Source organism: Lepidochelys olivacea (assembly GCF_965140295.1).
Source record: "Lepidochelys olivacea isolate rLepOli2 genome assembly, chromosome: 3".
NCBI lineage: Eukaryota > Metazoa > Chordata > Testudines > Cheloniidae > Lepidochelys > Lepidochelys olivacea.
The window spans coordinates 42974630-42990028 of NC_140413.1; the positions used below are offsets into that span (position 1 = coordinate 42974630).

Genomic DNA, 15399 nt, shown 5'->3' on the forward strand with positions numbered 1-15399 from the left:
ACTACCATCAGAAAAGAGAACCTTTTGTCCGAAGGAAAAAGAAATCTCTATACTAAGAAATAGCTTTTAAATAAATGACATTTTTATTTTAAGTTCAAAGAACTGCACTTACTGAAAAACTATTAGTCTTTTAGATTGATGAAATAAGACCCTAATCCTGTTCCTATTGAAATCAATGACAAATGTCTACAAGCTTCAGTGGGAGAAGGATAAAACTCTTCAGATGTATTTCCTTAAAGACAATCATTTCAGTATTTGTTTCTCCCTGCTAATACTTTCCCTGTGCTCTCAACATGGTTCCTTTGCTTGTGCACCTATGAAAAGTTTCTAATGTAGTTTTACAAAGAGGATATTGAATCCTGAACCAATTATGTGTATAGAATTTAAAAACCAGAAAACTTTGTTTGATGAAGAAACCCCCTTGGAATAGACTGTTCTTGCTCTAGGCAAAAACTGCTCCATTGAGCAATTGATTACATGGCCCTGTTAAGATTAGGAATCTTGCTAGTGCAGCACTTAAGCTCCCATCTAACACATCTTATCAAACTGCTGCCAGCTTTTTTCAGTATCTCTAAATGTCTTAAAAATGCACACTATCTTTCAAGAAATGAATTCTTGCACAGCTAAAATACTGACAGAAATATGGGACAGATACTGAGTTGGTGTAAATCAGTGTAGCTCCACGACGATCTACACCATGAAGGTCTAGCTCTATATTTACAAAAATATATTATCTCAGTGAGAATCTGGAACTATCTGAGGTCAGAGGACATGCAACTTCTTGACCATAAAGTTCACATAAGAAAAATGGTTACTTACTTCTTGGCTTAAGTTTGTGTAATGCTCTGCCACTTAGCCATTAGAAAATAATGGATTTGGCCTATTATGACCATTATATTTCTATATTATATTTGGCACAGCACAGTGAGATAGTATTCTGTATATCTGATCTAATTAATATCTTTTCCTAGGCAAGGCTAAGAAAACAAAATTGGAATTTTCAAGCCAAGTAATTTTGGAGACATAATGAGCATTTAGGAATTTTTCACACCCATTCTCTCTCTTTCTTCTCTTACACATATATTTTCAAAGTACCAGAATTTTAAAAATGTATTTTTTCTTGGAATTTTGGTAAAAATGAAGGAACCTGCGCCGTGACGACATGTAACATTCAAAATTTCAGGGGTATATGTTTGTTTTGGGGAAGTTATAGGTAGAATTTACAAATCAGGCTTATAATAGGAAGTTAGAATCATAGAATATCAGAGTTGGAAGGGACCTTTGGAGGTCATCTAGTCCAACCCCCTGCCCAGAGCAGGACCAATCCCCAACTAAATCATCCCAGTCAGGGCTTTGTCAAGCCTGACCTTAAAAACTTCTAAGGAAGGGGATTCCACCACCTCCCTACGTAACGCATTCCAGTGTTTCACCACCCTACGAGTGAAAAAGTTTTTCCTAATATCCAACCTAAATCTCCCCCACTGCAACTTGAGACCATTACTCCTTGTCCTGTCATCTGCTATCACTGAGAATAGTCTAGATCCATCCTCTTTGGATCCACCTTTCACGTAGTTAAAAGCAGCTATCAAATCCCCACTCATTCTTCTCTTCTGTAGACCAAACAATCCCAGTTCCCTCAGCCTCTCCTCATAAGTCATTTGTTCCAGGCCCCTAATCATTTTTGTTGCCCTTCGCTGGACTCTTTCCAATTTTTCCACATCCTTCTTGTAGTGTGGGGCCCAAAACTGGACACACTACTCCAGATGAGGCCTCACCAATGTCAAATAGAGGGGAAAGATCACGTCCCTCGATCTGCTGGCAATGCCCCTACTTATACAGTCCAAAATGCCATTGGCCTTCTTGGCAACAAGGGCACACTGTTGACTCATATCCAGCTTCTCGTCCACTGTCACCCCTAGGTCCTTCTCTGCAGAACTGCTGCCTAGCCATTCGGTCCCTAGTCTGTAGCGGTGTATTGGATTCTTCCATCCTAAGTGCAGGACTCTGCACTTGTCCTTCTTGAACCTCATCAGATTTCTTTTGGCCCAATCCTCCAATTTGTCTAGGGCCCTCTGTATCCTATCCCTACCTGCCACCGTATCTACCTCTCCTCCCAGTTTAGTGTCATCTGCAAGCTTGCTGAGGGTGCAATCCACACCATCCTCCAGATCATTTATGAAGATATTGAACAAAACCGGCCCCAGGACCGACCCTTGGGGCACTCCACTTGATACCGGCTGCCAACTAGACATGGAGCCATTGATCACTACCCGTTGAGCCCGACAATCTAGCCAACTTCCTACCCACCTTGTAGTGCATCCATCCAGCCCATACTTCTTTAACTTACTGACAAGAATACTGTGGGAGACCGTGTCAAAAGCTTTGCTAAAGTCAAGGAATAACATGTCCACTGCTTTTCCTTCATCCACAGAACCAGTTATCTCATCATAGAAGGCAATTAGATTAGTCAGGCATGACTTTCCCTTGGTGAATCCACGCTGACTGTTCCTGATCACTTTCCTCTCATCTAAGTGCTTCAGAATTGATTCCTTGAGGACCTGGTCCATGATTTTTCCAGGGACTGAGGTGAGGCTGACTGGCCTGTAGTTCCCAGGATCCTCCTTCTTCCCTTTTTTAAAGATTGGCACTACATTAGCCTTTTTCCAGTCTTTCGGGACTTCCCCGGATTGCCATGAGTTTTCAAAGATAATGGCCAATGGCTCTGCAATCATAGCCGCCAATTCCTTTAGCACTCTCGGATGCAACGCATCCGGCCCCATGGACTTGTGCAACTTAGCTTCAGTCTAAACTATAGGGCAGCTACTACCATTCCATTATATGCCATATGTATCTAAATTACCATACCCTTTCACTAGCCATAACTCACAGCTAATAGACAAATGTGGTGGTCAAAACGTCAATACATTTACAACTAAAAGTTTTAAAGTGATACTCTATTCTTAGAAAGATGTGTATATTGTCTTGTGATATTACATACTGTTCTCTATTCTCTGAAACTATTGTAGAAAAAAACAAATGGATAAACAAAAGCAAAACAGTCTTGATTATGTTCGAAATGTGAAAAGGAAATAAAAAATAAAATAGTTATTTGTATGTAAGATGTAAAATATAAGACAGTAGTAGTAAAAGAAGAATTGTGTCCCTTACCTTCACAGCGTGGGACAGTGGAGCTCCACACAACATTTCCATCCTGCATAATGCAGGTTATGGACTCAGAGCCTTGGGTTTTAACAAAGCCATCATCACAATGGAAAGAAACAGAACTTCCCAGAAGGAATCTGTCTCCAAAACGTCTTCCATTTATGGGAATTCCAGGATCGTGGCACTCATTCTGACCAAAGGCTGATTAAAAAAAATCAGAACAAAAGCCCCAGATTACTTGTGCAAGAATGACATCAAAAAATTCTACATTAAATCTACTTACATTAACACAAAGTACACTTAAGATAGGTGGGATTTTTTAAAATGTGTATTTTGTACTTGACAAGGCACCACACTGAAAGCCTTGTAGACTGATTTATCCAGAGGACAGAAAAAAATCACAGGCTGAAGGAGAACAAGCCTTACTGTCAATTTACCTCCAACCTAAGTGGAACATCTCTTGGAGTAAGAAGACAGTCTCCATGCCTACTCTATCCTTGCCTCACCCGAAACTTCCAAAAGGGCCAGTAGTTTGCTGCAAGTATTGCAGGGTTACTTTAAAGACAGCATCTGTTATCAGAAATCTCAAAAAAGAGCACCTTATACTGAGGCACTTCAATAGATATATGAAGGAGGGGTTACCAAGTAACAGATTCAATTATACATTTTTACACACACATCATACTCGTTTCTTATTTTCAGTGTTTTTCAAATTAAGAGTTATTGGTTCTGAGCTGTATATATAGTAAGAGTAAACAAACATCAGAGATTACATAGAATGTTGGAAAACTAACTGAAAATAGTAAATCTTCAGTGAAAGATAGTAAGGGTGTATGCATGTTATATAGGTACTATAATTTTTGCAATTTACATTAAAGACTAAGACCTCACATATCTTAAACTCACACATACAGTGGTTTTCCTTGGGAAATTTAATTATCTGTTAGTCTAAACACAGACATTCTTAATTCATCTTTGTATTATTGTGACCAAAAAAAAGATTTAATTAAAATGTTTTATTTAATACCAAACTAGACGAACAGGTGCTTACTTGTATAAGTGACATTAAAGCCTCTTCCCGTGGTAGAGTGATCTGACTGAAATTCAAGTCTTACGATGTGCCCACTGCTAGCCAGCTGGGAAGGGACCTCATTGCCAGAAAAAGTGCCAAGAGCTGGTAAATCAGAAATCCCATCATCCTTCACTGTAAGGTAGTCAAACTGAGGCTCCACATCAAAATCATTGAAAATTAGATGAATCCTGCTTCCTGGCTCCGAAATAATCAACCATACACAGTTCATGTTGTTCCCATATTCCTCAGGGTAGTTTGGTGAAAGAATAATTCCAGATGGTGTAGTGAAGTTGAAGAAGCATGAGACTAAAAGAGACAATAATAGACTCTCAACATAATATTTAGCAATAATGCAAAACATATTTCTTTTTACTTTTTTTTTTCCGTGGAAAATGGATTGTTTTGAAGATTGGGCTAACAAATCGTGACTCCTGCTGGCTGGAGCTTGTAATGTGATCACGTTTAATAATGTCCGACTACTTCCATGGTTTAGCATATCAGCCTTCTTATGCATTTATGATTTTTTTAGTTCCTCACATGTGGCTACATGACACTATCAGAGCTTTCAAGTTATTTATTGCTAGAAGCACAAACAGAAATCATTTAAAAAGAATACATAACAATAGTGTTGTGAGCTAAGTGATGTGCCTAAAAGTATGTCGGCTGGTTTGAGAGTAGTAATGGAGTGAACACTCATGTGACAATCAAAAATGACATGCGGAGCCAATTTGTGCCAGTAAGGCATAAGCTCATGTTGCAGATAGTGCAAGTCTCCACTTGCATGAGGTGGTAGTCTAAAAGGTTCCAAAGAAGAATGCCCACTAAGGCCATGTCTACTCTACAAATACAGCTGTGCCGCTGTAAGATCGTTCGCGTAGCCTCCCGTCAACAAAATAAAACCACCTCAACTCTCCCATCGACATAATAAAACCACCTCAATGAGCAGCGGTAGCTATGTTGGTGGGAGACATTCTCCTGCTAACAGTGCTCTGCACACTACAACTCATGCCGGCAAAACTTCTGTCGCTCAGGGGGTTGTTTTTTCACACCTCTGAGTGATATAAATTTTACCGGCATAAGGGGTAGTATAGACATGGACTAATCCACCTCTAAAAAGGAGGCAATATATGCTCACCTATACTATTGGCCAACTCTGGTAGCTGGTGCAAGTGGGAGAAAAAGAGTGAATCATGATTCTGTTTCATTCTTACACTTTTGGGATGGCTTACACCATGAACACCACTAACAAGGAACAATTCCTGGTATTCAGAGTTGTGGTTGGTATCTGAGAAGAGAGTACAGAGAGTAAGAGGAAGGTTCATTGCACCCCACACAGGGGCTGGACCTTTTCTATACCTTACTGTGTTTCAAATTGAAATTAATGTTTTGACTGTTTAATAATACATTTTCTCTCGTCTTATAGGACTTAAATAAATTGTTTTGATGAAAATGTTGTTTCCAAGAGTTAAAATGTTAAGCTAAACTGACTATTGAAATGAAAAGTGCTTTTGTGGAAATGCATGTATCTGTGCGCATATATATATACACACACACAATGATGCTATGATTCTCAAAAGGCTGCCTCACTCTTCTGCACAACCCATTTGTTCCAAAGGATACTGCACATGCAAATTATATCAACTGAATGCACAACTAATAGAATCTGTCTCCTGTGTATGTCCTCTGACCTGTGGAAGATCATGGGGAGAAAAAAAGGGTGAAGGCATGTGCAAAGTTGTACACACACAATTGGAGGTCTGTTGAATCAACAGTGAAAACCTGGCCCACTGTATATAGCAGATTTAGAAAAATTAAAAAAAAAAAAGCCTGATCTCAATTTTAAATCAGCTTGTAATTTTAAATACATCTTATTTTTACAAAAGAAAGCTGTGCAAGATTACTAGTTTGTGAAATACGAACACTCAGATTTGCATCAGTTTTCATGTTTTCCGAATATTTGGTGAACCATCACTCTCACCATTACTAAAAGTAGGCATGTTTTTGACAAGGAAAAATTGCAAAAAAACCACTTTTTTCTATCCTCAATAATTATAATTAAATTATTAAAATAACCTATTTGTCTCAAACATAAATTTTATATTTTTTTAAACACACAAACAAGGAAACATAAAATAACTCTGCTTTAAAAAGCGGCTACTTATTTATGACCCTAGTGTGGAAGTAGTTACACCAATATAAATCTGTTCATACCAGCATAGCTTACTCATATACGGGATGGGGAATAAGCTACAGTGGTAAAACAGCACTAAGCAGTGTACTGGTATTACCATTTCAGTAAAACAAAAATCTCACCCCTAACCAACACAGTTATACCTGTACAAAAATTGTGTGTAGACCAGTGTTAGCAACACAAGCCCCATTAACTTTGGGAATTGTGCTCCAAAGTGCTTTTGAAAATGCCCCCAAATGATAAGTCCCTGTGCTATACTTGTAAAACTGCAAGAAGATGTTTGTTTGTTTTCTAAAAATGGTGAAGATAAGTAAAGAGCATAGTTTACCTGCCCACTTGCAAAAATTTACTCTATTTTACTTCTGAATTTATATAAACTGACATAATTTAAATCCATCCAAAGTGCAAACTTGACTATAAATAATTTTTATTGGCTAAAAGGGGAAAAAAATCACATTCACTGATCTTACCTATCATGTTCTGTGCATATTGCTTAAATTATTATACAACTTTATTAAGTTGTTAAAAAAGAAAGACTTTACTGATGTATATATGCAGAGTACTTCACCCTGCCAGAATCACTAGATACGTGCTATGATATCCTACTCAACACTTATGTGCTATTAGCAATCTCTCAATTAGGGTTTTATTCAACTCACATTTACATTAAAAGTATGAAATGGTTCAATTAAATATAAAATGAGGGAAAGAAATCTAAAATGGCTCTACGTGATGTTCCCTGTAAATGAGCTCCTCCTAAGCTATCTAGTAGAGTTATCACTGAACAAGTCTTCAAGGTCTTTTGAAATGTTTCCCTGCTGGTGAGTTGCAAGGGCCAAGAAAAGGAATAGGCTGAGGTCAAGCATTTAGTAGGAAGGAAAAATCAAAGCAATTCTTACAAACACAGCTGGGTTTGTTGCCAGACCACTGGTTATTTTGTTGGCACGTGATCATTCTCTCTCCCACAAGTTCAAAAGCTGCCTGACATTCAAAGGTAAGTGTGTCTCCATGCAGAAAACTACTGCCAGTCCTTTTTCCATATGATGGTATTCCTGGGTCTCCACAACCTCCTTTCTCAATTTCTGAATTTGGAAGAGATAAACAAAATATTGAATATAAACATATATTTGTATATCATGCATCTTTCAATACCAAAAACTGCTTCAGACATTTATCAGTATGCCCAGACATAACATTTAAAAAAAAATAATAGACCAAAAGTTAAATTTTCAAAAGCACATACTGACATGACTTAGGATCTAATTGAAAGCCAATGGAAATGGGACTTAGGTGTTTTTGAAAATGTTATCCCAAATAGTCAAAATCCATTGCATTAACTGACATTACATTCCCTTTAGGAGTGGTGTGACTATGAAAAGTAGATAGGACACCTTCTTGCTCAGCAGATTTGCTCACCGAGCTCAATCCTGCATCACTGAAGTGAATAAATAGTTCTCCCCTTGATTTCAGAAGGCAAAGGATTGTGGGCCTTGCTTCCGATTATGCATATTCACTTCCTTGAGACAAAAGAGGTTTCACCACTTTTACTTGTGGTAGCAATACATCCAATACAGTCAAAGAGGTGGATTATATTCTGTTTTGTGCATCATAGAATTTAAATAGCAATTCTTTCAAACTGTGGGGCCATATTTACACCTGTGTAATCCTGGGTATATCTGAGGACAAAATTTAAAACAATAGCGGTTGCTCTGATATAATCATAGATAGAAGTGGGTCTTTGCAGATTCTATTTCTAGTGATAATGATTTAGCAACAAAGAATACATCTTGACTCTCAAACTCCAGTTTCAGTTTGCAGGGCTGTTAATAATGGTATTAAAAAATAAATACAAAAAACATTTTACTGGACAGTCCAAGAAGCTTGCTATTTAATCAATGAAACACAATAAAGCTGAAACCCAATAATGATATGTTATACTCTAAAAAGTAGAACCACAATAGTTTCCAAACACAACCAACTACATTGGAAATAGAACAATATTTTAAATGATTGTTCCTAGATCTATTAAGGTCAAATGTCAACTTTTGAGTAGTCATAAATATTATAATTAAAGGCATGCTGAGGATTAACTAATACTGATGTCATATGAAGTTAAACATCAAATATGTTTGTAACTACCAGCTGATAATTAATACAGAATTATTGTCTTAGGAAACCTACGCTAAATAAGAACAATAGATGCATGAAATATGAATATTAAATAATGAGAGAAGTAGTATTACAGTACAGTAACTAAATGATTGTTATTGACAACTAACGCCCAATTCTACCTAACCATGAAATTAAAAGTGAGTTTTGCCACTAATTTTGCATGGAGCAGGAGCAAGACTTATGTAACATTTTTCCATACATAAAATGATTTTTTTTTGTTACGTCCATAAGAAAGAGTTTTGCCACTAATTTTGCATGGAGCAGGAGCAAGACTTATGTAACGTTTTTCCATACATAAAATGATTTTTTTTTGTTACGTCCATAAGAAAAAGGTGAAATCCTGGCCGCAGTGAAGTCAATGCCAAATTCCTGATTTCAACAGGGCAAGGTTTTACCTAAGGGTCTTTATAAGAAATGTTATCAGAGATAACAACAAAATTCCATCCTCATTGAATATTATTAAATATTACTGATTCTCCAACTCTATTAAAAAGACGGCTACTGTCAAATACGACTAAATCTACCATGTGTTAAATCCCAACAGCTTGGATATATGATGAAATTCCTCTTTTCCAACAGATATGTTTAATATGAAAAAGTTCATCAGGTATGATTTATTACCATAGGTGTAGTAAATCCACTGAGTTCAGATCCTCTAAAGCATCTACGATCAGATTGCTGACAAATACTCAGAAATGCCCGCCACACATATCACCATAGTACATGTAGCTCATCAGCAAAGGGGGATTTATACATATTTTCCTGTCCGTTGCAAGATTAAACTTTGGAGAGAAAAAGTAGCAGCAGCCACTCCATTGATGAGCTCTAAGTAGTTTGGAAATCAGCTGCTATATGTAAAAAAAAACCCATGTGTATCACTAGAAATCTAAACTACAGCAGAAGCCAGCATTAAAAGAATATTCGCCTTTTGTGACCGGTACATGAATATATATATAAACAGTTATAAATGAGGAAGTTCATCTCTTTAAAAACTGGTAATACCTACAACAAATGGCATGACCACTGATCCACTAAATCTTTATTGTTACAAGCAGTTGTACTCTATAATTTAACCTGACAATGCTAATGAGAGTCAACACATTTTAATGGTAAACTAACATGAATAATCAATACATAATCATTATAGCCTGGAGTAGAGTAGAAGCTAAAGGCTCAGTTCAAGATATGGGCTTGGGATGAATGATCCTAAGCACTACATTCCAACAACTCTATCCTGCCTTGGGGCAAATCAGAGCTGCAGTGCCCCAGAAGGAGCTCTAGAAGCAGAACACTTGCTGGAGCTTCACAGAAGCACAGCTGATGACTCATTCCTTAAGAGATTGCTGTGAGTTCTCCCTTCCATGTCCGGCCAACTTTGCATTCCCCAAACTGAACAGATATCAGTGACATTGATTTAATATTGAAATAAAAAGAAGCAAAGGGTGTTCAGCAACTTCCAGGAGCTACTCCCAAGAGAGGATTGTGGGGCAGAGAAGTAAGATTTTCACAGAAGCTACATAGAGTTAACTATCTTAAATAGTAAATGTCTTTTATGCATTATATCTTCACCACATAGCTAGACAGAATGTTGAGTGCTGGGGTTAGATACTCAGCATCTCATTTTTAATATGTTTACTCTTATAATCAACTTTTTATGGTAAGATTAATTTGTTAAACACACAAAATGGGTGCTGTCATTAATTTAGGTGATGGCAAAGGGATGCCTGGCTTTTTCTAAGATACAATTACCTACACCTTCATGCTGGAAGCAGGTGAAATTGTTTTGAGTGACTCATCCTTTACTTGCATGGGTAAGAAGAGGGCTCTACAATAAAGTGAGTTTTCACATAAGAATATGTGAAGATGCGGAAGGACAAAGAAGAACAGGACTACCTGAAGTAACAGGCATATTTTGTGCATGCATACATACATCACCTTTCATCCAAGGATGCCTAATTCTGTGGAAGCAATTAGATGTGGGTGCAAATATTATTTAGATTTTTTATGTTTATATTTATTTTACTACCTGATTTGCAGACAGAAACCAACAGATACCAAAATATTACCATTTCTTCCAGCAACACTGAAGGGTTTTCTAAAAAGTTAGATTCTAATACTTGCAACACCTCTAGTAAATCAATATTATCATTGCTATTTTACAGATAGGTAGAGAACTGATTTAATCAAAATCGCACAAGTCAGTAGCAAGAGGCGGGAGTCCTGATTTTCATTATCTTACTAAAAAAAAAAATAGGCTTCTCAACTTCCCCACATTTTTGTATTTCTTTCAAAAAGATGATCAAGAGGTGACTTGATTATGGTGTGTAAGTGATATCTCTGAGGAAAAATACCAGACTCCAAAGGGCTTTTTAATCAACAACAGAAAGGCATAACAAGGACAAGTGGTTGGAACCAGGGGCACCAGAATCGGGGAGGCCAGAGAAACCATTCACTTCCCCCCCCACAACTTTTCAAAGTAGAAATTTGGCACACATGTTTAACAGCCTGGGCTATTAGCCACTGGAACAAATTACCAACGGGAGTGGTGGATTCTCCATCTCTTGGAACCTTCAAGTCAAGACTGGATACCTTTCTGGAAGATATGCTTAGGCAAACACTCAATACAGGGCTCAATATATGAGCAACCAGTCAAAATTATATGTCCTATATTATAGAGCAGCTCATATTAGATTAACTAATGGTCTCTTTTGGCCTCCAAAAAATCTATGAAATCTATATAAAATTTATTTTTCTCTATCAAAACTACTCAACATTATTACATCCTGCTGTATTGCTAGTGTCATAAATATAAAGGGAAGGGTAAACCCCTTTGAAATCCCTCCTGGCCAGGGGAAAGCTCCTCTCACCTGTAAAGGGTTAAGAAGCTAAAGGTAACCTCGCTGGCACCTGACCAAAATGACCAATGAGGAGACAAGATACTTTCAAAAGCTGGGAGGAGGGAGAGAAACAAAGGGTCTGTGTGTCTGTCTATATGCTGGTTTTCTGCCGGGGATAGACCAGGAATGGAGTCTTAGAACTTTTAGTAAGTAATCTAGCTAGGTATGTGTTAGATTATGAGTTCTTTACATGGCTGAGAAAAGAATTGTGCTGAATAGAATAACTATTTCTGTCTGTGTATCTTTTTTGTAACTTAAGGTTTTGCCTAGAGGGGTTCTCTGTTTTTGAATCTAATTACCCTGTAAGATATCTACCATCCTGATTTTACAGGGGGGATTTCTTTATTTCTATTTACTTCTATTTTTATTAAAAGTCTTCTTGTAGGAAAACTGAATGCTTTTTCATTGTTCTCAGATCCAAGGGTTTCGGTCTGTGGTCACCTATGCAAATTGGTGAGGCTTTTTATCCAACATTTCCCAGGGAAGGGGGGGTGCAAGTGTTGGGAGGATTGTTCATTGTTCTTAAGATCCAAGGGTCTGGGTCTGTAGTCACCTAGGCAAATTGATGAGGCTTTTTACCAAACCTTGTCCAGGAAGTGGGGTGCAAGGTTTTGGGAAGTATTTTGGGGGGAAAGACGCATCCAAACAGCTCTTCCCCAGTAACCAGTATTAGTTTGGTGGTGACAGCGGCCAATCCAAGGACGACGGGTGGAATATTTTGTACCTTGGGGAAGTTTTGACCTAAGCTGGTAAAGATAAGCTTAGGAGGTTTTTCATGCAGGTCCCCACATCTGTACCCTAGAGTTCAGAGTGGGGGAGGAACCTTGACAGCTAGTCTTAAATTAGAACAATGAAAATTACCTTTACTTGCTTTAATTTTAGATCTTTTTTTAAAAAATGTATCAATTAACTTCTACCTTTGTCCAAGAGTCTCCGATTTTTCTCTCACAATTGCCATAACCAAAAACAAAATACCCCACCCACAACCAAACAGGAATTCTATACGTTTTAGAACGCTCTCTGTCCTATAGGTAGTATTTTTATATATTTCTTATTGAGTCTCCTTCCAAAAATCTTTCCATGTACACTTGGCCCTGAACAACTTCATTTAAGATGTTTTTTTCTTCTTGTAAATAGACTCACCTATAGCCCTGAAGTGATAAAACTGACAAAACTTTGCTATAAATAGCTGCCAGTTTTTAGTAGAAACTCTAAGATAACTACTTGACTTTTGTTGATAATTCTTTTGTGAAGAATAAGTACAAATGTGTATCTCAGGCCAAAACTCCATGGGCAGCAGAACAGAGTACTTAGGACTTATGTCTCTTCTGGTAATATTGTTCTCTTTATTCTTAACTGCTTTAAAGAGCATAACAAGGACTATGACCCCAACTCTCTGCATTTCCCTGACCGTGGGACAGCCTCAGAGCTGTCCTAAATTAGGTATGCTCTGGCAGCCAGAAATAGCAGCACAGCAGTGATGTTCCGACCACAATACCTTTTGCTCATCTATGCCCTGTATGCCAGGGTAAGTAGAATGGTAGTAAAGAGCAGGTTATGTCAGGTGTATGCCACCTGGCCATTTTCCCAAACCAAGAAGATTGTTAAACCATCTTTATGTCCCTTTGCCATTATATTTATATATAAGGAAAATTATTTGGTTATATTTGCTCTCTGTGTAAAGTATTGTATTTTATTTAATTATTCCCATAATATAATTTTATTAATTATACTTTTTATATACTTTTGTTTTGTTACAAACATTACTTTCCTTGTTTGTTGTTGTGCCTGTCAGCTGATTGTCAAGCACTAGATTAAAGAACTGTTTAGCAAAGTGACTGAATTAACCGAGGATGAATCTTGCACATTATTTCAACTCATACTCAAACCAGCACCCCACTCTGTGGTTTGCAGGCTGACACTGCACCGGATGTATAAAAAGGGAGCCTTCCTCTGGCCAACATAGTAGGAGCTGTGCTGAGCCTGTCTCAGTTAGAAGTTCCTTTTGTATAACTCAAACCTAGCATAGAAAGCTGTTAAAGTGAAGAACATCAAAATAAAAAGCTATTCAGTGTTGTTTTGTTAACCTACTTAAAGTGGCAATACAAACTCCATTCCTTTAGGATTATTCTCTGTAGTCATTCAATCCCAGACTTCTTTTGATCTAAGTGATTAGAGCTGTGTGAACTTCGTGAAGTTTGCAAATAAACTCTCAAACTCCAGTTGAAACACCAGCTTCCTCTGCTTACCTAGAATATTAACGTGAATCTTATTCAGTTCTTTCCAGCTTTTATGTTCTCTTTTTCAGTGGTTTGGGGAAAGGCTTTTCATCTTGTTTGTAAACTAGCAATAATAACCAACTTTGGGGACATATTCTCTTCTTATGTGGGTAGAGTGACAAGATTAAACTCTCCAACACATTAAGATGAGAAGATTGTACATATTTAAATTTAATCAAAGTCCTTTTCTGCAATTTTGTTTTATTTTCAAGGGAAGAATTATGGCAGTTTAAAAATAATGTTTAACCTATGATTAAGGAAGAACTATGCATAACGTGAGGGTGTTAAACTACAAACTAAGCCCTTCTAGATGAGAAGTCTTTGCATTACTTGAATCTACAAAACTGAAAGACTAAAGTAGTTGATCGGTGATTCCATATTATATCGTTTGTGGTTTTGATATTGTTAGTTATGGTGGTTGTCAAGGCTGAATCCCAACTCTGTTACTTTGAGTGCAGGAGTGGGGCCCACAAGGATTTTAAAAATTAATACTTGACACTCCAGGCTTGTATTAAACTCCCAAGGTTACAGCTTTTTCTCTGACCTTGGCTTGGTAAATGTTGCCACCACCCAAATGCAAAACAAAACAAAACAAAAACAAAACAAAAAAAAAAACCTTTGAATCCAGGAAGGAGCACTTGGGAATTCCTCCCTGTGTGGTATCCTCAAGCCCTTTCACCCCCAACCCCTCCGGAGAAAAGCTGAGAAAGAAAACAAAATAAATTAGCTGTGGCTACCAGCTAATCAACAACATGCCCAAACCTCTTAGGACACCAAAAATACAATCCTGTTCTTAAAAAAGGTAAATTTTATTAAAAACAAAAAGAAAGAAAATACATTTGGTACTTAGGCTTTTGCTAGATTTTAAAAGAACAAATTAAAAAAATCAAGCACCCAAAATAGCTTTCTTGGGGGTTCAGCTTAAAGGTTACAAGCAAACAAAAGTGTCTCGGGTTAGCACAGAGGAGTTCACAAGCCAATAAGAAATAAAAGAAATAACCCTAATAGTGTCTAGCTAAACATTCTGATCTACTTATACATTTGGAGTTCAGGTAAGTAGTTTTAGGCACGATCTGAAAATTTATGATCATACCTGGCTTAAGCTGTTTATAGCGTGGCTGCTCTGTCCATCCAACCCAGAGAACAACAAACAAAGGGAAAGTTTATTTCCCAATTTTTAAAAGTTCTACCTTCTCATTGGATCGTTTGGCCGAGTTTTTTTTTTCTTTACCTGGGGGACTTTTTAACCGTTTACAGGTAAAGCAAGTAAAGAATAACTACCAAGAGGGATTTTACAGCTAACTGGCTGGCTGGGTGTCCATCAAAGGGAGCCATCCCCCCACTTTATTTATCACAGCAGTAATTTGACTTTTTTTTCTTGTTGCTGGACTGTAATTTCACACTTCCGATTAAGCACCTGTTACCATTATGTTTTCAAACATTTCAGCTGATGTTTTAGAGAAACACCATAATCTGACAATAAATCACATGTAAAGGGAATATTAATACCTATTACAACAACTTTAACTTTAAAATATTAATAGCATATAATATTTTAATGATGCATTTCCATAAATGGAACTGAATCAAACTGAATATTCACTTATCTATACTTCATAAATATTT

The 15399-nt window shown here is 37.2% G+C and overlaps 1 protein-coding gene across 1 annotated transcript in view; it reads right to left on the reverse strand.

Moving 5' to 3' along the window:
• Positions 1-15399, reverse strand: part of CSMD1 (CUB and Sushi multiple domains 1) — a 2028540-nt gene that overhangs the window by 521714 nt on the left and 1491427 nt on the right. Inside the window, exons 13-15 of the mRNA XM_084623138.1 lie at positions 7325-7507; positions 4214-4540; positions 3169-3363 (exon numbers count right to left, since the gene is read on the reverse strand). Coding sequence (XP_084479264.1) covers positions 3169-3363; positions 4214-4540; positions 7325-7507 — 705 coding nt within the window. The remainder of the gene's footprint in view (positions 1-3168; positions 3364-4213; positions 4541-7324; positions 7508-15399) is intronic.